General features: G+C 41.8%; 1 protein-coding gene across 1 annotated transcript in view; it reads right to left on the bottom strand.

Moving 5' to 3' along the window:
• Positions 1-23,938, bottom strand: part of LOC130979944 (methylthioribose kinase-like) — a 45,904-nt gene extending 21,966 nt beyond the window's left edge. The window contains exon 1 of the mRNA XM_057903511.1: positions 23,708-23,938. Coding sequence (XP_057759494.1) covers positions 23,708-23,938 — 231 coding nt within the window. The remainder of the gene's footprint in view (positions 1-23,707) is intronic.
• Positions 23,939-24,442: the final 504 nt, after the last annotated feature.

Genomic DNA, 24,442 nt, shown 5'->3' on the forward strand with positions numbered 1-24,442 from the left:
AAGCTATGGTTATCTTGTAACTCTTAGTCAGGATATCAAAGATTATCAGGATTGATTGTAAAAAGGCAAAAGAACATAAAACAGGTACTTGAATTGCAGTGATGGAGAATAGGTTGAGGTTTTGGAGATGCTCTGTCTTCTGAACCTCTGCTTTCCTACTGTCTTCTTCTTCAAACACGCAGAGCTCCTTCCATGGCAAGCTGTATGTAGGGTTTCACCGTTGTCAATGGCTACCTCCCATCCTCTCAGTGGAAATGTTCAACGCACCCTGTCACGGCACAGCTATCCAGCTGTCGGTTCTCGATCATGTCGGAATAGAATCCAGTGATTCTTTTGCGTCTGTCACTAACGCCCCACAATCGCGAGTTTGAAGCTCGTCACAATCATTCAATCATTGAATCCTACTCAGAATACCACAGACAAGGTTTAGACCTTCCGGATTCTCTTGAATGCCGCCATCAATTCTAGCTTATACCACGAAGATTCTGATTAAGGAATCCAAGAGATATCTACTCAATCTAAGGTAGAACGGAGGTGGTTGTCAGGCACGCGTTCATAGTTGAGAATATGATGAGTGTCACGGATCATCACATTCATCCGGGTTAAGAACAAGTGATATCTTAGAACGGAAGCAAGCATGATTGAATAAGAAACAGTAGTAATTGCATTAATCCATCAAGACACAGCAGAGCTCCTCACCCCCAACCATGGGGTTTAGAGACTCATGCTGTAGAAGATACAATGAGAAACGTGTAAAGTGTCATGAGGTGCAGATACAATGTCAAAAGATCCTATTAATAGTGAACTAGTAACCTAGGGTTTACAGAAATGAGTAAATGACAGAAAAATCCACTTCCGGGCCCACTTGGTGTGTGCTTGGGCTGAGCATTGAAGTATTTTCGTGTAGAGGCTCTTTCTGGAGTTAAACGCCAGCTTTTATGCCAGTTTGGGCGTTTAACTCCAAATTCTATGCCAGTTCCAGCGTTAAACGCTGGGAATTCTGAAGCTGATTTGCAACACCGGTTTGGGCCATCAAATCTCGGGCAAAGTATGGACTATTTACATTGATGGAAAGCCCAGGATGTCTACTTTCCAATGCCGTTGAGAGCGCGCCTATTGGGCTTCTGTAGCTCTAGAAAATCCACTTCGAGTGCAGGGAGGTCAGAATCCAACAGCATCTGCAGTCCTTTTCAGCCTCTAAATCAGATTTTTGCTCAGATCCCTCAATTTCAGCCAGAAAATACCTGAAATTACAGAAAAACACACAAACTCATAGTAAAGTCCAGAAAAGTGAATTTTAACTAAAAACTAATAAAAATATACTAAAAACTAACTAAATCATACTAAAAACATACTAAAAACAATGCCAAAAAGCGTATAAATTATCCGCTCATCACAACACCAAACTTAAATTGTTGCTTGTCCCCAAGCAACTGAAAATCAAAATAGAATAAAAAGAAGAGAATATACTATAGACTCCAAAATATTAAAGAAACATAGTTCCAATTAGATGAGCGGGACTAGTAGCTTTTTGCTTCCGAACAGTTTTGGCACCTCGCTTTATCCTTTGAGGTTCAGAAGGATTGGCATCCATAGGAACTCAGAATTCAGATAGTGTTATTGATTCTCCTAGTTAGGTATGATGATTCTTGAACACAGCTACTTTATGAGTCTTGGGCGTGGCCCAAAGCACTCTGTCTTCCAGTATTACCACCGGATACATACATGCCACAGACACATAATTGGGTGAACCTTTTCAGATTGTGACTCAGCTTTGCTAGAGTCCCCAATTAGAGGTGTCCAGGGTTCTTAAGCACACTCTTTTTACCTTGGATCACGACTTTAACCGCTCAGTCTCAAGTTTTCACTTGACACCTTCACGCCACAAGCACATGGTTAGGGACAGCTTGGTTTAACCGCTTAGGCCAGGATGTTATTCCTGTAGGCCCTCCTATCCACTGATGCTCAAAGCCTTGGATCCTTTTTATTACCCTTGCCTTTTGGTTTAAAGGGCTATTGGCTTCTTCTGCTTGCTCTTTCTTTTTCTCTCTTTTTTTTTTCGTTTTTTTTAATACACTGCTTTTTCTTGCTTCAAGAATCATTTTTATGATTTTTCAGATCCTCAATAACAGTTCTCCTTTTCCATCATTCTTTCAAGAGCCAACAATTTTAACATTCTTAAAACAACAAATTCAAAAGACATATGCACTGTTCAAACATTCATTCAGAAAACAAAAAGTATTGTCACCACATCAAACTAATTCAACTAGTTTCAGAGATGAATTCGAAATCCTGTACTTCTTGTTCTTTTGTGATTAAAGCATTTTTCATTTAAGAGAGGTGATGGATTCATAGGACATTCACAGCTTTAAGACATGAATTTTAAATTTTATTAATCATGAATTAAGAACAAAACTCAGAAATAGATATAAGATAAGACTAATAATAATATAAAACAAAAAATTTAAATAGGCTCCTAATGATAGAGGTTATCACAGAGTTAAGACTCAACAACCTTGATTTTGAGAAGTGGATGCTCCCTCAACTTGAGGGGAGAGCTTTTGGCGTTTCATCTCTTGAAGTTCACGCCCCTGCTTCTCTTGTTCCTTCAGCAATTTGCAGAGCATGCAGTTCTGATTCTGCTGTTCTTCCTTAAGTTGCTCCATAGTTTCTTGCAACTTGGTGATGGATGCTTCTAGGCTGGCCCAGTAGTCAATTTCAGGAAATTCAGGGAGGAACTCCTGCGCCCTCTTTTTGATAGAATTGTCTTGCATTTGTCCTTCCATTGACTTCTTGGTGATTGGATGTTCAATGGGTATGAATTCATCTACTCCCATCTTCACCCCAGCCTCTTTACAGAGCAAGGAGATCAAGCTTGGGTAAGCCAGTTTGGCTTCAGTGGAATTCTTATTTGCAATTGTGTAAATCTCACAAGCAATCAGATGGTGAACCTCCACTTCTTTTCCAAGCATAATGCAATGAATCATCACTGCTCTCTTGATGGTGACCTCAGAACGGTTGCTAGTGGGCAATATGGAACGCCCAATAAAGTCTAGCCAACCTCTTGCAATTGGTTTGAGGTCTCCTCTCTTGAGTTGGTTTGGGACACCTTTTGAATTGGTTATCCATTTAGTTCCAGGGAGGCATATGTCCTCTAGAACTTGATCCAACCCTTTATCTGCTCTCACCATCCTCCTATTAAAGGATTCAGGATCATCATGCAGTTGAGGCAATTTGAAGACCCCTCTTATTTTGTCCAGATGGAAGTAAATAATTCTCCCTCTGACCATGGTTCTGTAGGTATGAAAAGCAGTTCCAGTCATTCTCTGCTTATCTGTCAGCCACAGATTTGAGTAGAATTCCTGAACCATGTTGCTTCCAACCTTTGTCTCAGGGTTGGTTAGAACTTCCCATCCTCTATTTCGAATTTGCTCTTGGATCTCCGGATATTCATCTTCTTTCAGATTGAATTTGACTTCCGGGATCACTGACCTCAGACCCATTATTTTGTGGTAATGGTCTGCATGTTCTTTGGTTAAGAACTTCTCTTGACTCCAAGCATCCTTTGGATTATTCTCTTTCTTGCCTCTTGAATTGGTTTGTTTTCCTCTAGGAGCCATGATCTTGATAAATCTTGGCCTAGTGATCACGGAAAGCACACCAAACTTAGAGGTTTGCTTGTCCTCAAGCAAAAGAAGGCAAAGAGGGGAGAGAGAAGGAGAGCAAATTCGAATGGTGTGGGAATGAGGGTGGCCGAATGTGTTTAAATAGGAGAGGAGGAGAACTATTCGAAAATTTGAAGGAGATTTGAGAAGATTTGGAAAAAATTTGAGGAGATAATTGAGTTTTTTGAAAGAGTCTAGGAAAGAATTTGAAATAGATTTGAAGAAGATTCTAATTTTTGAGATTGGGGGTGAATAATAAAAATTTGTAATGTGTTTATGGAGAAGGATATGGATCAAAACAAGAAATTTTGAAAAAAATTAAAGTGGGACACAAAATCTCCTCCCCTTGCCTATCTGGCGTTAAACGCCCAGAATGGTATCCATTCTGGCGTTTAACGCCCACTTGGTGGCCTATTTGGGCGTTTAACGCCCAGCCAGGTATCCTGGCTGGCGTTAAACGCCAGAAATCCCTTCTTTACTGGGCGTTTTGCTAAACGCCCAGGATGCTGCACACCTGGCGTTAAACGCCCAGAATGGTGCCCATTCTGGCGTTTAACGCCCAAAATGGCACAATTACTGGCGTTAAACGCCCAGAATGGTGCCCATTCTGGCGTTTAACGCCCAGAATGCCCCTTACTGGCGTTTTTTCGCCAGTAAGCTATTTTTCTCTGCTTTTTGCACTGAATCCTTCTGTAACTCTGTGAATTCCTTTAATTTTGATAAATGCCTTTCAAGAATATATATCAACATCGATTAAACAGAACAGATACCCTTCTAACTACTGGGTTGCCTCCCAGCAAGCGCTTCTTTATTGTATTTAGCTGGACCTTCACTGAGAATCACTCAAGTCTCAGTTTTGAGCATTCTTGCTCAAAGTTGCTTTCAAGATAATGCTTGATCCTCTGTCCATTGACAATGAACTTCTTGTCAGAATCATTATCCTGAAGCTCGACATATCCATATGGTGATACTCCCGTAATCACATATGGACCCCTCCAGCGGGACTTAAGCTTTCCTGGAAACAATCTGAGCCTAGAGTTGAAGAGCAGGACCTTTTGTCCTGGCTCAAAGACTCTGGATGACAATTTCTTGTCATGCCATTTCTTTGCCTTTTCCTTATAGATTTTTGCATTTTCAAAGGCATTGAGTCTGAATTCCTCTAGCTCATTTAGCTGGAGCAATCTTTTTTCACCAGCTAACTTAGCATCCATGTTTAGGAATCTGGTTGCCCAGTAGGCTTTATGTTCCAGTTCCACGGGCAGATGACAGGCCTTCCAATACACCAGTTGGTATGGAGAAGTTCCTATAGGAGTCTTGTATGCTGTTCTGTACGCCCACAGAGCATCATCCAAGCTCTTTGCCCAATCCTTTCTACGGGCAATAACAGTCCGTTTCAGGATTCTTTTGAGCTCTCTGTTGGAGACCTCAGCTTGCCCATTTGTCTGTGGGTGATACGGAGTTGCTACTTTGTGGCTAATTCCATATCTGACCATAGCAGAGTACAGTTGTTTATTGCAGAAATGAGTGCCCCCATCACTGATCAGTACTCTGGGAACACCAAACCTGCTGAAGATGTGTTTCTGGAGGAATTTCAGCACGGTCTTAGTATCATTGTTGGGTGTGGCAATTGCTTCCACCCATTTAGATACATAGTCTACTGCCACTAGAATATAAGTGTTTGAGTATGATGGTGGGAAGGGACCCATGAAGTCAATTCCCCATACATCAAACAATTCAATCTCTAAGATCCCTTGCTGAGGCATGGCGTAACCATGAGGCAAGTTACCAGCTCTTTGGCAACTGTCACAGTTGCGCACAAACTCTCAGGCATCTCTATAGAGAGTAGGCCAGTAGAATCCGCATTGGAGGACCTTAGCTGCTGTTCGCTCACCTCCAAAGTGTCCTCCATATTGTGATCCATGGCAATGCCACAGGATTCTTTGTGCTTCCTCTCTGGGTACACATCTGCGGATTATTCCGTCTGCACATCTCTTAAAGAGATAAGGCTCATCCCATAGGTAGTACTTGGCATCAGAAATCAATTTTTTTCTTTGCACTCTGCTGTACTCCCGGGGTATGAACCTCACAGCTTTATAATTTGCAATATCTGCAAACCATGGAGCTTCCTGAATGGCAAAGAGTTGCTCATCTGGGAAAGTCTCAGAGATCTCAGTAGAAGGGAGGGACGCCCCAGTTACTGGTTCTAGTCGGGACAGATGATCAGCTACTTGGTTCTCTGTCCCTTTTCTGTCTCTTATCTCTATATCAAACTCTTGCAGAAGCAATACCCACCTTATGAGCCTGGGTTTTGAATCCTGCTTTGTGAGTAAGTACTTAAGAGCAGCATGGTCTGTGTACACAATCACCTTTGATCCTACTAAATAGGATCTAAATTTGTCAATGGCATAGACCACTGCAAGTAGCTCTTTTTCTGTGGTTGTGTAGTTCTTCTGTGCGTCATTTAGAACATGGCTAGCATAATAAATGACGTGCAGAAGCTTGTTATGCCTCTGTCCCAACACTGCACCAATGGCATGGTCACTGGCATCACACATTAATTCGAATGCTAATGTCCAGTCTGGTGCAGAGATGACTGGTGCTGTGACCAGCTTAACTTTCAGGGTCTCAAATGCCTGCAGACACTGTGTGTCAAACACAAATGGTGTGTCAGCAGCTAGCAGATTGCTCAGAGGTTTTGCAATTTTCGAAAAATCCTTTATAAACCTTCTGTAGAATCCTGCATGCCCCAGAAAGCTTCTGATTGCCTTAACGTTGGCAGGTGGTGGTAATTTTTCAATTACTTCTACCTTTGCCTTATCCACCTCTATTCCCGTGCTTGAAATTTTGTGCCCAAGGACAATTCCTTCAGTCACCATAAAGTGACATTTCTCCCAGTTTAAAACCAGGTTAGTCTCTTGGCATCTTTTCAGGACAAGTGCTAGGTGGTTAAGACAGGAGCTGAATGAATCTCCATATACTGAGAAGTCATCCATGAAGACTTCCAGGAATTTCTCCACCATATCAGAGAAGATGGATAGCATGCATCTCTGAAAGGTGGCAGGAGCATTACACAGACCAAAAGGCATCCTCTTGTAGGCAAACACGCCAGAAGGACAAGTGAATGCTGTTTTCTCTTGGTCCTGAGGATCTACTGCAATTTGGTTGTAGCCTGAATAACCATCCAAAAAGCAGTAATAATCATGCCCAGCTAGTCTTTCTAGCATTTGGTCTATGAATGGCAAAGGAAAATGATCCTTTCTGGTGGCGGTATTGAGCCTTCTGTAGTCAATACACATGCGCCACCCTGTGACTGTTCTTGTAGGAATCAGTTCATTTTTTTCATTATGAACTACTGTCATGCCTCCCTTCTTGGGGACGACTTGGACAGGGCTCACCCAGGGGCTATCAGAAATAGGATAAATAATCCCGGCCTCTAGTAATTTAGTGACCTCTTTCTGCACCACCTCCTTCATGGTTGGATTTAGCCGCCTTTGTGGTTGGACCACTGGTTTGGCATTATCCTCCAATAGGATCTTGTGCATGCATCTTGCTGGGCTAATGCCCTTAAGATCACTTATGGACCACCCAAGAGCTGTCTTGTGTGTCCTTAGCACTTGAATCAGTGCTTCCTCTTCCTGTGGATTTAAAGCAGAGCTTATAATCACTGGAAACGTGCTACCCTCTCCCAGAAATGCATACTTCAGGGATGGTGGTAGTGGTTTGAGTTCAGGTTTTGGAGGCTTATCCTCCTTCTGAGGAATTTTCAAAATTTCTTTTGTTTCCTCTGGTTCTTCCTGATCAGGCTGAGCATCTTTGAAGATGTCCTCAAGCTCTGTTTCTAGACTTTCAGTCATATTGATCTCTTCCACCAAAGAGTCAATAATGTCAGCGCCCATGCAGTCATTTGGTGTGTCTGGATGCTGCATAGCTTTTACAGCATTCAAGTTGAACTCGTCCTCATTGACTCTTAGGGTTACTTCCCCTTTTTGTACATCAATGAGAGTTCGTCCAGTTGCTAGGAAAGGTCTTCCTAGAATGAGAGTTGCACTCTTGTGCTCCTCCATTTCCAGCACTACAAAGTCAGTTGGAAAGGCAAATGGCCCAACCTTGACAATCATGTCCTCAATTATGCCTGATGGATATTTAATGGAGCCATCAGCAAGTTGGAGGCATATCCGGGTTGGTTTGACTTCTTCAGTCAACCCAAGCTTTCTGATAGTGGATGCAGGTATTAGATTGATACTTGCTCCAAGATCACACAGGGCTATCTTGGTGCAAGCACCTTCTAATGTGCATGGTATCATAAAGCTTCCTGGATCTTGAAGCTTTTCTAAAAATCTTTTCAGAATGACTGCACTGCATTCTTCAGTGAGAAACACTTTTTCAGTTTCTCTCCAATCCTTCTTATGGCTTAAGATCTCTTTCATGAACTTAGCATAAGAAGGTATTTGCTCAAGTGCCTCTACAAACAGAATCTTTATTTCAAGAGTCCTCAGATAGTCTACAAAGCGGGCAAATTGCTTATCCTGTTCCGCTTGGCGAAGTTTCTGTGGATAAGGCATCTTGGCTTTATACTCTTCAACCTTAGTTGCTGCAGGTTTATTCCTTACAGAGGTGGTTGGAGAAGCCTTTTTAGAGGGGTTACTATCAGCACTCTCAGGTGTCTGGTTCCCCTTTTGCGTTTGAACGCCAGGATTGGGTGGAAAATGGGCGTTTAACGCCAACTTTTCCCCCTTTTCTGGCGTTTGAACGCCAGAACTGGGCAGGGAATGGGCGTTTAACGCCAGCTTTCCCTCCCTTTCTGGCGTTTGAACGCCATTAGTATTCCTCTCTGGGCTCTTACTGTCCTCAGAGGGATTTTGGATAGTGGTTTGGCTATCCTCTGTCAATTGTTCCTTTACTGTCTTTTTGCTGCTTTGAGCAGTGTTATTCAGTGTCTTCCCACTCCTCAGTTGAACTGCTTGGCATTCTTCTGTTATTTGTTTAGATAGCTGCTGTTTTGCCTGATTCAACTGTGATTCCATGTTCTTGTTAGCAGTTTTAGTCTCTTGGAGCATCTCTTTAAATTCTGCTAACTGTTTTGTCATTAGGTGTAATTGTTGAGTAAGCTCAACCATCTGTTCTTGAGGATTAGGATCAGTGGCTAATGCCACAACTTCTTCTTTTGTAGAGGACTCATGGCTAGAGTACAAATGTTGATTTCTAGCAACAGTATCTATAAGCTCTTGAGCCTCTTCAATAGTCTTCCTCATATGTATAGATCCACCAGCTGAGTGGTCTAGAGACATCTGAGCTTTTTCTGTAAGCCCATAGTAAAAGATGTCCAACTGTACCCATTCTGAAAATATTTCAGAGGGGCATTTTCTCAGCATACCTCTATACCTCTCCCAGGCATTATAGAGTGATTCATTATCCTCTTGTTTAAAGCCTTGGATGTCCAGCCTTAGCTGTGTCATCCTTTTTGGAGGGTAAAAGTGATTCAGGAATTTGTCTGATAATTGTTTCCATGTCTTTATGCTTGCTGTAGGTTGATTATTCAACCACTTCTTAGCTTGGTCCCTTACAGCAAATGGAAACAGTAACAATCTGTAGACATCCTGATCTACCTCTTTATCACGTACTGTGTCAGCAATTTGTAAGAACTGTGCCAGAAACTCAGTAGGTTCTTCCTGTGGAAGACCGGAATACTGGCAATTCTGCTGCACCATGATAATGAGTTGAGGGTTTAGCTCAAAGCTGCTTGCTTTGATGGGAGGTATATAGATGCTACTCCCATATGCAGCTGTAATGGGGTTGGCATATGACCCCAGAGTCCTTTTGGACTGTTCATTCCCATTTACGTCCATATTGGAGAAAAGGGAATTGATGTGAATAGTAATCAAGATATATATGTATATATATTTTTTTGAAAAGAGGAAAGATAAAAACAACAAAGAGACACCAAACTTAAAATTTTTCAGAAAATCAAACATGAATTTTCGAAATTTTTAAGAAAAACACAAAGAAGACACCAAACTTAGAATTTTTAAAGATCAAAAAGGGACTAAGGACATGCAAATTCGAAAATTAAAAGAAAAACACAAGCATGCAATTGACACCAAACTTAAAATATGAAATTATACTTAAATAAAAGACTCTAAACCAACAAAAATAAAACAGTCCTAATCTAAGCAACAAGATAAGCCGTCAGTTGTCCAAACTCGAACAATCCCCGGCAACGGCGCCAAAAACTTGGTGCACGAAATTGCAATCACACTTTTGCAATCCCGCACAACTAACCAGCAAGTGCACTGGGTCGTCCAAGTAATACCTTACGTGAGTAAGGGTCGATCCCACGGAGATTGTCAGCTTGAAGCAAGCTATGGTTATCTTGTAACTCTTAGTCAGGATATCAAAGATTATCAGGATTGATTGTAAAAAGGCAAAAGAACATAAAACAGGTACTTGAATTGCAGTGATGGAGAATAGGTTGAGGTTTTGGAGATGCTCTGTCTTCTGAACCTCTGCTTTCCTACTGTCTTCTTCTTCTTCAAACACGCAGGGCTCCTTCCATGGCAAGCTGTATGTAGGGTTTCACCGTTGTCAATGGCTACCTCCCATCCTTTCAGTGGAAATGTTCAACAGCTATCCAGCTGTCGGTTCTCGATCATGTCGGAATAGAATCCAGTGATTCTTTTGCGTCTGTCACTAACGCCCCACAATCGCGAGTTTGAAGCTCGTCACAATCATTCAATCATTGAATCCTACTCAGAATACCACAGACAAGGTTTAGACCTTCCGGATTCTCTTGAATGCCGCCATCAATTCTAGCTTATACCACGAAGATTCTGATTAAGGAATCCAAGAGATATCTACTCAATCTAACGTAGAACGGAGGTGGTTGTCAGGCACGTGTTCATAGTTGAGAATATGATGAGTGTCACGGATCATCACATTCATCCGGGTTAAGAACAAGTGATATCTTAGAACGGAAGCAAGCATGATTGAATAAGAAACAGTAGTAATTGCATTAATCCATCAAGACACAGCAGAGATCCTCACCCCCAACCATGGGGTTTAGAGACTCATGCTGTAGAAGATACAATGAGAAACGTGTAAAGTGTCATGAGGTGCAGATACAATGTCAAAAGATCCTATTAATAGTGAACTAGTAACCTAGGGTTTACAGAAATGAGTAAATGACAGAAAAATCCACTTCCGGGCACACTTGGTGTGTGCTTGGGCTGAGCATTGAAGCATTTTCGTGTAGAGGCTATTTCTGGAGTTAAACGCCAGCTTTTATGCCAGTTTGGGCGTTTAACTCCAAATTCTATGCCAGTTCCAGCGTTAAACGCTGGGAATTCTGAAGCTGATTTGCAACGCCAGTTTGGGCCATCAAATCTCGGGCAAAGTATGGAGTATTATACATTGCTGGAAAGCCCAGGATGTCTACTTTCCAATGCCGTTAAGAGCGCGCCAATTGAACTTCTGTAGCTCTAGAAAATCCACTTTGAGTGCAGGGAGGTCAGAATCCAACAGCATCTGCAGTCCTTTTCAGCCTCTAAATCAGATTTTTGCTCAGATCCCTCAATTTCAGCCAGAAAATACCTGAAATTACAGAAAAACACACAAACTCATAGTAAAGTCCAGAAAAGTGAATTTTAACTAAAAACTAATAAAATTATACTAAAAACTAACTAAATCATACTAAAAACGTACTAAAAACAATGCCAAAAAGCGTATAAATTATCCGCTCATCAATAGCCTAAGACTACTTGAAAATAGCTATTAAGATTCTCCCAATACAATAGTAAAAGGTCCTATTTGTAGATAACTAGTAGCCTAGGGTTTACAGAAATGAGTAAATGACATAAAAATCCACTTCCGGGCCCACTTGGTGTGTACTTGGGCTGATCATTGAAGCTTTCTTGTGTAGAGACTTTTCTTGGAGTTAAACGCCAGCTTTTGTGCCAGTTTGGGCGTTTAACTCCCATTCTTGTGCCAGTTCCGGCGTTAAACGCCAGAATTCTTGAGCTGACTTGAAACGCCTGTTTGGGCCATCAAATCTCGGGCAAAGTATGGACTATTATACATTGCGGGAAAGCCCAGGATGTCTACTTTCCAACGCAATTGAGAGTGCGCCAATTGGGCTTCTGTAGCTCCAGAAAATCCACTTCGAGTGCAGGGAGGTCAGAATCCAACAGCATCTACAGTCCTTTTCAGCCTCTGAATCAGATTTTTGCTCAGGTCCCTCAATTTCAGCCAGAAAATACCTGAAATCACAGAAAAACACACAAACTCATAGTAAAGTCCAGAAAAGTGAATTTTAACTAAAAACTAATAAAAATATAATAAAAACTAACTAAAACATACTAAAAACAATGCCAAAAAGCGTATAAATTATCCGCTCATCAGAGAGATACAGAGAGATGCTAAGAAAATGCCCCTCTGAAATGTTTTTAGAATGGGTGCAATTAGACATCTTCTACTATGGGCTTACAGAAAGAGCTCAGATTTCTCTAGACCACTCAGCTGGTGGATCTATACACATGAGAAAGACAATAGAAGAAGCTCAAGAGCTTATTGATACAGTTGCCAGAAATCAGCATCTGTACCTAAGCAGTGAATCTTCCATCAACAAAGAGGATAAAACAGCAACTGCTAAACTCAGTTCTGCAGATCAAGCTACTGAATTCAATCAGCAATTAGATTTTCTAACAAAACAGTTAGCCAAATTCAAGGAGATATTACAAGAAACAAGAATGGCTAATATGAATATGGAAATACAGTTAAAGCAAACTGAATAGCAGTTATCAAAACAAATAACAGAAGAGTGCCAAGCAGTTCAATTAAGAAGTGGAAAAACGTTAAATACCTCACTTCAAGGCAGTAGAAAGCCAAGAATTGAACAGACTGCTACCCAAAATCCCTCTGAGGACAGTCAGAGCCGAGAGAGGAATAATTCTGGCGCTCAAATGCCAGAAAATGGGTGGAAAGCTGGCGTTGAACGCCCAACGCATGCTCAGTCCTGGCGTTTAACGTCAGAAACAAGCAAGGAGTTGGCGTTGAACGCCCAAAGGAAGCACAGTTCTGGCGTTCAGACGCCAGAAACGGGTAAGGAGTTGGCGTCTAACGCCACTCCAGCTTCCACCCGTGGCATTCAAATGACAGTGGGGGATCAGACACATGTAAGTGCTGATAATAACCCTTCAAAAAAGGCTTCTCAACCCACATCTGTAGGAAAAAACCTGCAGCAACTAAGGTTGAGGAATACAAAGCCAAAATGCCATATCCTCAGAAACTCCACCAAGCAAAATAGGATAAGTAATTTTCCCGCTTTGCAGACTATCTGAGGACTCTAGAAATAAAGATTCCGTTTGCTGAGGCACTTGAGCAAATACCCTCTTATGCTAAGTTCATGAAAGAGATCTTAAGTCATAAGAAGGATTGGAGGAAAACTGAAAAAGTTTACCTCACTAAAGAATGTAGTGCAGTCATTCTAAAAAGCTTAGCCAAGAAGCTTAAGGATCCCGGAAGCTTTATGATACCATGCACACTAGAGGGTACTTGTACCAAGCAAGCTCTATGTGATTTTGGGGCAAGTATCAACCTAATACATGCATCTACTATCAAAAAGCTTGGTTTGACTGAAGAAGTCAAACCTACCCGGATATGTCTCCAACTTGCTGATGGCTCCATTAAATACCCATCAGGCGTGATTGAAGACATGATTGTCAAGGTTAGGCCATTTGCCTTTCCCACTGACTTTGTGGTACTGGAAATAGAGGAGCACAAGAGTGCAATTCTGATTCTAGGAAGACCTTTCCTAGCAACTGACCGAACCCTCATTGACGTCTAAAAAGGGAAAGTAACCCTGAGAGTCAATGAGGATGAGTTCAAGTTGAATGTTGTCAAAGCTATGCAGCATCCAGACACCCCAAATGACTGCATGAGCATTGATATTATTGACTCTCTGGTAAAAGAGGTCAATATGACTGAGAGTCTCGAATCAGAGCTAGAGGACATCTTTAAAGATGTTCAGTCTGATCTGGAGGAATCTGAGAGAATAATAGAACCTCTGAAAATCCCTCAGGAAGAGGAGAAAACCCCTAAATCTGAGCTCAAACCATTTCCACCATCCCTGAAATATGCATTTCTGGGAGAAGGTGATACCTTCCCTGTGATCATAAGCTCTACCTTAGAGCCACAGGAAGAGGAAGCACTAATTCAAGTGCTAAGGATACACAAGACAGCTCTTGGGTGGTCCATCAGTGATCTTAAGGGCATTAGCCCAGCCAGATGCATGCACAAGATCCTATTGGAGGGTGACGCTAAGCCAGTGGTTCAACCTCAGAGGCGGCTGAATCCAGCCATGAAGAAGGTGGTGCAGAAGGAGGTCACTAAATTACTAGAGGCTAGGATTATTTATCCTATTTCTGATAGCCCCTGGGTAAGCTCTGTCCAAGTCGTCCCAAAGAAGGGTGGTATGACAGTGGTTCATAATGAAAAAAATGAACTGGTTCCTACAAGAACAGTTACAGGGTGGCGCATGTGTATTGATTACAGAAGGCTCAATACAGCTACCAGAAAGGATCATTTTCCTTTACCATTCATAGACCAAATGCTAGAAAGACTAGCTGGTCATGAATACTACTGCTTCCTGGATGGATATTCAGGTTATAATCAAATTGTAGTAGATCCCCAAGATCAAGAGAAAACAGCATTCACATGTCCATCCGGCGTATTTGCATACAGAAGGATGCCATTTGGCCTGTACAATGCACCTGCAACCTTTCAAAGGTGCATGCTCTCTATTTTCTCTGATATGGAGACTCATTCAGCTCATGTCTTGACCATCTAGCACTTCTTCTAAAGAGGTGCCAAGAGACTAACCTGGTTTTAAACTGGGAAAAATGTCACTTTATGGTGACTGAAGGAATTGTCCTTGGGTACAAAATTTTGAACAAGGGAGTAGAGGTGGATCAAGCTAAGGGAGAGGTAATTGAAAAATTACCACCACCTGCCAATGTTAAGGCAATCAGAAGCTTTCTGGGGCATGCAGGATTCTATAGGAGGTTTATAAAAGATTTTTCAAAAATTGCCAAACCTCTGAGTAGTCTGCTAGCTGCTGACACGCCATTTATCTTTGATAAGGAGTGTCTGCAGGCGTTTGAGACTCTGAAAGCTAAGCTGGTCATGGCACCAGTCATCTCTGCACCAGATTAGACATTACCATTTGAATTGATGTGTGATGCCAGTGACCATGCCATTGGTGCAGTGTTGGGACAAAGGCATGACAAGCTTCTACACGTTATTTACTATGCCAATCGTGTTTTAAATGACGCACAAAGGAACTACACGACCACAGAAAAAGAGTTACTTGCAGTGGTTTACGCCATTGACAAGTTCAGATCTTACTTAGTAGGATCAAAAGTGGTTGTGTACACTGACCATGCTGCTCTTAAATACCTACTCACAAAGCAGGATTCAAAACCCAGACTTATAAGATAGGTGTTGCTTCTGCAAGAGTTTGATATAGAAATAAGAGACAGAAATGGGACAGAGAATCAAGTAGCAGATCACCTGTCCCGAATAGAACTAGTAGAAGGGGCGTCCATCCCTCTTATTGAGTTCTCTGAAAACTTTCCAGATGAGCAACTCTTTGCCATCCAGGAAGTGCCATGGTTTGTAGACATTGCAAACTACAAGGCAGTGAGATTCATACCCAAAGAGTACAATAGGCAACGATCAAAGAAATTGATCACGGATGCAAAGTACTATCTTTGGGATGAATCATATCTCTTCAAGAGATGTGCAGACGGAGTAATTCGTAGATGTGTGCCTAAAGAAGAAGCACAGAAGATCCTCTGGCACTGCCATGGATCACAGTATGGAGGATATTTTGGAAGTGAGTGAACAGCCACAAGAGTCCTCCAATGTGGCTTCTACTGGCCTACTCTCTATAAAGACCCCCGAGTGTTTGTACTTAACTGTGACAGTTGCCAAAGATCTGGCAATCTGCCCCACAGTTATGCCATGCCTCAACAAGGGATCTCGGAGATTGAGTTGTTTGATGTATGGGGTATTGACTTCATGGGGCCTTTCCCACCATCATACTCAAGCACTTATATTCTGGTGACAGTGGATTATGTATCCAAATGGGTGGAAGCTATTGCAACACCCACTAATGACACTAAGACAGTGCTGAAATTCCTCCAGAAATACATCTTCAGCAGATTTAGTACCCCTAGAGTATTAATCAGTGATGGGGGCACTCATTTCTGCAATAAATAGCTTTACTCTGCTTTGATTCGATATGGAGTTAGCCACAGGGTAGCCACTCCATATCATCCACAGACAAATGGGCAAGCTGAAGTCTCTAACAGAGAACTTAAAAGAATCCTGGAACGGACAGTGATTAACCGTAGAAGGGATTGGGCAAGAAGCTTGGATGATGCTCTGTGGGCATACAGAACAGCATTCAAGACTCCTATAGGGACCTCTCCATACTAGCTTGTGTATGGAAAGGCCTGTCACTTGCTAGTGGAGCTGGAACATAAGGCCTACTGGGCAACCAGATTCCTAAACTTTGATGCCAAGTTAGCTGGAGAAAAATGATTGCTCCAGTTAAATGAGCTAGAGGAATTTAGACTCAATGCTTTTGAAAATGCAAAAATTTACAAGGAGAAAGCAAAAAGATGGCATGATAAGAAACTGTCATCCAAAGTCTTTGAGCCAGGGCAGAAAGTTCTGCTATTTAACTCTAGGCTCAGATTATTCACGGGAAATTGAAATCCCGGTGGAGAGGTCCATATGTGATTACAAGTGTGTCACCATATGGATACGTAGAGCTTCAGGATAATGATTCTAACAAAAATTTCATTGTTAATGGACAGAGAGTCAAACATTATCTTGAAGGTAATTTTGAGCAAGAGTGCTCAAAACCGAGACTCGAGTAAAGCTCAGTAATAGTCCAGCTAAAGACAATAAAGAAGCGCTTGCTGGGAGGCAACCCAGCCATTTACAAAGCTTATTTGTTAATTAATTGCTTTTTACAGGTTTATGTCAATTATCTTCAAGGTAAAATAGCAATTTCTTGAGTTCACAGAGTTACAGAAGGATTCAGAGGATAAAACAGCAAAAAGGAAGCTCACTGGTGCAAAAAAGCTAGTAAAAGCTGTTTTGGGCGTTGAACGCCCAAAAGAAGCATCTACTGGGTGTTCAACACCAGTAAGGATAGCCATCTGGGCGTTAAATGCCAGAAAGAAGCATCTTCTGGGCATTGAACGCCAGAAAGAAGCACCTTCTGGGCGTTTAACGCCAGATTTACAGCGTCCTGGGCGTTCAGAAAAATGCCCAGTGACAAAGGAGTTTCTAGTGTTCAACGCCAGCTAGAAGCAACAGCTGGGCGTTGAACGCCCAGAAGAAGCTGCAAATGGGCGTTAAACGCCCAAAACATGCAGCGTTTGGGCGTTTAACGCTAGGATTGTGGGGAGGAGGTAAATTCATTTTCAATTCACTTTTTTCAAAAATTTTTATTCCAATTCATGATTTCTTGCATAAACATGTTACGAACTCTCATCCTTCAATTCCAAAACTTTTAATCCTAATTTCTAAAATTCCTTTTTCAAAAATATCAAATGTATCTTAATTCATAAACACAAATCCTTTTCAAATCTCATCCAACTTCTTTTCAATTTTTTTTTCAAAACTCAATTATCTTTTCAAATCTTTTTCAAAATAAAAATTCAGATTTATCTTTTTCAAATATCTTTCAAAACTTTTTAATTTTAACTTATATCTTTTTCCTATCATATCTATCTTTTACAAATCATATCTTCTATCTTATCTTTTCTCAAAATTCTTGAAAACCCACCCCGTCCCTTTAAAGCCACATTCGGCCTCCCTCCTCTCATCCACCATTTGATCATAGCTCTCTTTCTATCCCTCTCCTTTCCTTTCTTTTCTTTGAGGATAAGCAAACCTCTAAGTTTGGTGTGTTTATCCATGGTCACTAAACCATACCTACTAAGATCATGGCTCCTAAAGGAAAACAACCCACTCCAAGAGGAAAGAAAGAGAGTATTCCAAAACCACTTTGGAATCAAGGGAAGTTCTTAACCAAAGAACATTCAGACCATTACTACAAAATAATGGGTCTAAGGTCAGTGATCCGGGAAGTTAAATTCGATCTGAAAGAAGATGAATATCCGGAGATCCAAGAGCAAATTCGAAACAGGAACTGGGAAGTCCTAGCTAATCCTGAAACAAAGGTGGGAAGAAACATGGTTCAAGAATTTTATGCTAATCTGTGGCAAACAGACAAGCAGAGAATATCCGGAACTGCCCTCTATGACTATCAGACCTGGCAGGAATGACTCAGAGGATGGAAAGGAAGCATGCAAAAGTAGAAGGAATACAAGAAGTTGGAGAAACTGCTAAGCTATCCAGCCTGACCTCTTCGCACTCAAACGGCTATAACTTTAGCTACAGAGGTTCAAATGACGCGGTTCTAGTTGCGTTGGAAAGCTAACGTCCGGGGCTTCGATTTGATATATAATATGCCATAGTGACCCTGACGCTAAGCGACGCGACCGCGTGCTCCATGCGGCCGCATCGCAAGTGACGAAAATCAGCGAAGTTAAATTCGCAACCAGCGAATTCTGGGCTGTTTCTGACCCAGTTCTCGGCCCAGAAAACACAGATTAGAGGCTATAAAGTGGGGGAATGCATCCATTCATTATCATGCTTTCATAATTCACTTTCCATGATTTAGATCTAGTTTTGAGAGAGGTTCTCTCCTCTCTCTCTTTAGGATTAGGATTTAGGATTTAGGACTTCTCTTAGTTTTAAGAGTAACTCTCAATCCCAGGTTCAATGTTCTTTTACTCTTTGTTATTTCTTATTTTCAGACACTTGAATGCTTGCTTGTATTAGATATGTTGCCTAATTGGCTTATGAACTTTTCCATGTTAAGATTTGAATATTTTATTTAATGATATTTGAAGCATTTCAGTTTATGATTGTTCCTTTTTATTATTCCCAATATGAGGATATTGTTATTCTAGTAGATTTAGTTTTTCCCCTTTTGGCCTTGGTTAAACAATTGGTAACTCTTGATTTATCAAACTCATTGTTGATTGAAAATTGGAATTAATTCATCCACTTAACTTACCTTCATAGTTAGAGGTTAACAAAGTGGGAGAAAAATCCAATTCTCATTACAATTGATAAGGATAACTGGGATAGGACCTCCAGTTCGCATACCTTGCCAAGAGTTTATTTTACAGTTATTTATTAATTTTTATTGCTTGAAAATATACCTGTGCGCATTGCCCAAACTCAACATCCTCCAATTTACAAACTCATAACCAATAATAAGAACATACTTCCCTGCAATTCCTTGAGAAGACGACCCGAGGTTTAAATACTCGGTTATCAATTTTAAAAAGGGGTTTGTTACTTGTGACAACCAAAACTTTTGCACGAAGGGATTTCTGTCGGTTTAGAGACTATATCTACAACGCGACTGTTTTTATGAAATTCTTTACTGGCAAAAATCCTAACGTCAAAATGGCGCCGTTGCCGGGGAATTGTAAACGTGTGCCTTATTATTGGTTATTGTAAATATTTAAAAAAAATTTATTTTTCTTCCTATCTTTTTCAAAAATTATATCTTTTTCAAAATATTTTCTTTTTATTAATTTTTGTTTTTATTTTCTCTAACTACTATGAACTCTCACCCCTTTGGCTATGAGTCTGGTTACAATTATGTTGCAGGAAGAGGAGATTATAATGACAACATGCACCATGGTTGGAACAATCAAAGATAGGAGGAGCCACAAGGATTTGATCAACCCTCATGGCAACAACCACCTCCAATGGACTATCAACAACCATTCTATGATGCATATCAAGATGATGGCTATGGTGAGCGCTCTTTTGATTATCAACAACCACCACCATATGCCTATGAACCCCCTCTTCAACATGACTTTAGACCACCATACTCACAAGCCCCTTTCCGCCATTCACCTCCATATGACCCTAACCCTCAACCACCATACCAACCACCTTATGAGCCATATGAACCATATATAGAACCACCCCAATTCCAATCCAATTACTCACAAGAACCACCACTTCAGTATTCACCATCTCCATATCCATCAATCCAAGAGCATTATGATCCTATTTATGAAAACCGAGTGCATCAAGAGGCAAATGATCGTCTCAAGGAAACAGTGGATCGATGTCAGGCAACCCTTCATCAATTGGGGCAACTCCTAATGAGTCAATTAGCCTCCCGACGTTCGGACACTCAAGGAACCCCCATGGCTTCATGTGGACAATCTAATGAAGAACGTAGTATGAAGAAGATACTAGAAACTCCAGTGAACAGTACGGAGCATGACTTTGTACTGGAACAAGTAGAGGAAGCCGGAATTATTGAAGAAGAAGAAGTGGTTGAAGACTTAGGAGATGTAGAACCTCCATGAGAAAGTCAAGACATAGAGCCTCCTTCCAAGACGGTTGAAATTGATGCTGAAGAGGGTGTACAACTGACGAATGGATTTTTGCCGGTATAGAAATTATCAAGTAATCAGTCGTAGTATAGTCTAAACCGACGCAAAATCCATCATCAAACAAATCTACAATCTATAATCGAGAGTATTAGTCCCGAGTCGTTCTTCCCTAGGAATGCTACAAGGATGCATGTTATTGGTTAAGTGGTCTTTGGTGGCTTGGAGAGTGTGGCATAAGAGTGCTAACAAAAGAAAACAACAGTCAATCAATATTAAAAGCCTTGGCCAAGGTTGAACATTGGAAGTCCCATCACTATAGCTTCCTTCAATTGTGATAACAAAGGAGTGTTGCTTCACTTAGTTAACCCCTAGTTATAGAGGAAAGTCAAGTAAAAGTAATTAACTCAAGTCACAAGTCCTAGTCTTACCCTAGGGAAGTCTAGCTTTAGTGCATTCTAAGTCAATTAGCAATCCTCAATTCTTAATCAACAATTGACATCCATTATTCAAGTGTCTCCAATGACTCAATCACTAGGCCAAGTGAGGGAATGCTACTCCATATCTAAAGTTGGCATTTTCTCAAACACTTGGAGAGCAAGAATGAAAGACATAGTAAAATTGAGAAGAGATTTAGAATCAAAGCAATTCAACACAAGAGAAAACAACAATCAACAATGAACAACAATGAAAATGAGATCTCTAATGAATCAATAGAATCCAAATGAGTGCCATGTTTTTGGTTAATGTAAATATGTGAATATTGTGAATATGTTTGTCTTTTGTTTGTTTGTTGGTTTTTGTTAGTTTTAGATCTCTATTAGTTTTGTTCCTATTTGCCACTATGAATTCTCATCCTTGTGGTTTTGGATATAACTATGACTATGTTGTAGGCGATGAAAACTTGAATGATGGCTCGCATTATGGGAGAGATGAATTCTTAGGAGGGCCGCCATATCCATATGAGCAATCATCATGGCAACCTTCCCCTTCAAGTTACTATGATGGTAATCCTTCCTATAATGCATATCATTCCTATGGATATGATGACTCTTATCATGGTTATACCTCTCAACCACCATCATTCTACACACCATATTCTCAACCCACATCTTATTTCCACCAATTGCCTACATATGATCCAAATCTATATTCCCCCTATGCATACCCTTGTGACGATTATGAACAAGCAACCCTTGAATCACCACCACTCCAACATTTTTACCCTCCAACCCAAGTCCCCATGGATGATGCACTTGGTATCATTCTTCAAGAGCAAGAAGAGCTCCAAACCGCCTTCACTAGTTTCACCTCTACCCTCCAAGAATTTACGTCCCGTATAAGTTCACCCTCTACCAATAACCAAAATGACTTCCCACGTCAAAGCTTTGATGAATCTTCTTTCCAACCATATTATGATTTCTCCTCTCGCCACAAACCTCCATGGAAGCATATCAATGTCCATTAATCCAAGAGCAATATGATCCTACTTATGTTAGTAAAGTGGAACAAGAATTAAGGGATCATTTCAAGGAAGAAATGGATCGACTTCAAGCAACCATCCGTCAAAAGATAGATTCTTGGGATTCATATCACAAGCGAAATCAGTTCACGGATGATTGTGAGAAAGCAACCACAGAGGGAGGTATGAGAGAGACTTTAGAGTCTCAAGTTAGGCACAAGGAAATGGAGTGTGTGTTGCAACAAGCGGAGGAAATGAAGATTATTGAAGATAAAGAAGTAGAAGAAGACCTAGAGGAGGTTGAACAAGAAGGAAGTCCCATCAACGAAAATAACTCTACATCAAGTGACAATGGTGATCTTGTTGAAGCTTCCCCCTTCGAATGTGAAACCAATGTTGAGAAGGGTGCGCAACCTCCAACACATAACTTGATCAATGATAAAGGTTTGAAGGAAGTTAGCAAACAAGAAGAATTTAAAAAGAGTTATCAAAAGATGGAAATCATCATGGAGAAGCCAACGGAAGTGGAACCCACAATGTCAGGATCATTGAATATCTTCCTTGCTAAGTCGCCGTCCCAATCACAAATTGAGTGGGTAATCATCTCATCCTTTAATTTTCTTGGCCCATATCAATATGCGTTGTTAGAAACGGACGGTCAACTTAGAACTCTTTGTGGGCTAGAGAGTAAGAACGGATTAGATGTTGGTGGACAATTCGAATCAAGGTGCATAAAGGACGGAAGATCAAACTTTGAGTTTCAAAAGTTGAGTGAAGCCAAACTCAATGGGATTAAGATGATGAGTATGAGTTACAAGGAGAATTCAATAAGTTTGCCACCCTATTGGAAGCATGAAGATCAAGAAGAAAATGGGTTGACAAACAAAGTATGGGACCCCGGAACATACATAGATCACTATCAACTTAGGGGCCCTGTTACTTGCTTAGGCCCCCTTGAAAGCCTTGTACGTTTAAACTGGGATCCCGGAGGCTATTGGAAGAGCAAACACTGGTGGGGATTCGAAGAAGAGTTTAAGCATAAGCCACCCTAGCAAGGACTCCACCAAATGTCCAACTTAAGGACTTTAACAAAAAGTGCTAGGTGGGAGACACCCCACCATGGTAAACTCTTTCCACTCCCTTCTAATTTTGTTTAATAAATGATTGGAGTTACTATTGTAGGTGGTTTTTCATTTCATAATCAGCTTGTTTGTGTACATTGGTTGCTAGCATCTTAACATGTATGTTGTGCTTAGTAGAAACAGAATAAATCTCAAAACCAACTTGTATTTTAGAAAGTGTGTGGTTTTTGACTAAATAAGGAGTTGTAGGCACCATGGGGAGTCTTTGGGCAATTTAGAGCTTTTAGGCATTTTCTTATTCAAAAAAAAAAAGGGGTGGACGCGCGCGCACCATGTACGCGCACGCGTCCATGAGCGGATGCATCATCACCCATATTCCAGAGAGTTGGGCCTCTCATAGGCCAGCATTGTGCCTCAAACCCAACTCACTCCACGTTGACGCGCACTACGTGCGTGCGCGTCCATACTACTATAAGGAAACGCACGCGTACGCGCACCTGCCGCGTACGCGTCAATCGGCTGCTGCAACTTCTGGGCCAACACCCAGAGAGTTGAGCCGGCTCTGGGCAAACAATAAGCCCCTGGCCCAACTCAACCCGCGCGGACGCGTACATGCCGCGTGCGCGTCCATAAGCCAAGAGAGGAAAAGGACGTGAGCGCACGTATCGCGCTTGTGCGCCCTATAGCAAACTGCCAACTATACGCGGACGCGCACATACCGCGTACGCGCAGGCCTGGTAGTGCAACCCCCAGGCCATTGACCAGAGAGTTAGGCCTCATATGGGCCAACCTTAGGCCTCCAGCCCAACTCCTTGCACGCGTGCGTGCACGGTACGCGCACGCATCCTTGCCTATTTTGATCGTCTACGCGTGGGCGCATTGTGCGCGCACGCGTAGGTCCCTAGATTCCTTAATGCGCGCGGACGCGCAAGGTGCGCGACGCGCACTGCGCAGTCGCGCAAAAAAACCCCATTTCCATCTTCTTCTTCTTCTAACCCCCTCCGCCACTGTTGCTCCGCCGGCAGCCACCGCCGGACGGGCAATCTCTCTCTTTGTCTCATCACCGGCTACCCCACCTTCCCTCTCCTCCCTCTTCCTCTCCCTATCACCACCCCCCCATCCCCGATTCCTCCCTTCTTCCTCCCACTTCGGCCGCCACTGTTGCTCCACCAGCAACCACCACCGGACGGGCACCCTCTTTCCTTCTCTCATCACAACCACTCCCATTTGCTCTCTCTCTCTCTCATCCACTCGCCTCCTCTCTCTCTCTCCCCCTGCTCTCTTGCAAAACCGCCACTGCCGTCACCCACTCACCGCCACCATCCACGGCGGCACCTCTCAGTGATTCTGCCGACCCTGTCCAGTCCCATTTCCCCTTCCCATTCTCGGTTCTTCCCCGCTCCTAGGTTCCTGCTCCAAATTCTGTCCTCTTTAATTGTTCATTTCTGTTAATTACTGTATATTTCTGTTAGTAGTCTGATTTCAAATGTTGAATGTTAGGATTAGTTAGAAATAATTGCGGTTAGGTAGCTAGGGCTGGATAGAGGATTCTAGGCCTGATAAGTGCTCCGTTTGTGTTTATTTTCTGTTTGTTTGCTTGTTTGCTAAGTGCCAAATTTGAGTTGCTCTGTATGCAATTTGTGCTGCCTGGATGCTTTCTTATTGCTACTGTGATTGGTTGATATTGTATTCATGCTGCTTGTGCTATGTTACAATCCGGGAACGTCCAAT

This window comes from Arachis stenosperma, chromosome 1 (assembly GCF_014773155.1).
Source record: "Arachis stenosperma cultivar V10309 chromosome 1, arast.V10309.gnm1.PFL2, whole genome shotgun sequence".
NCBI lineage: Eukaryota > Viridiplantae > Streptophyta > Magnoliopsida > Fabales > Fabaceae > Arachis > Arachis stenosperma.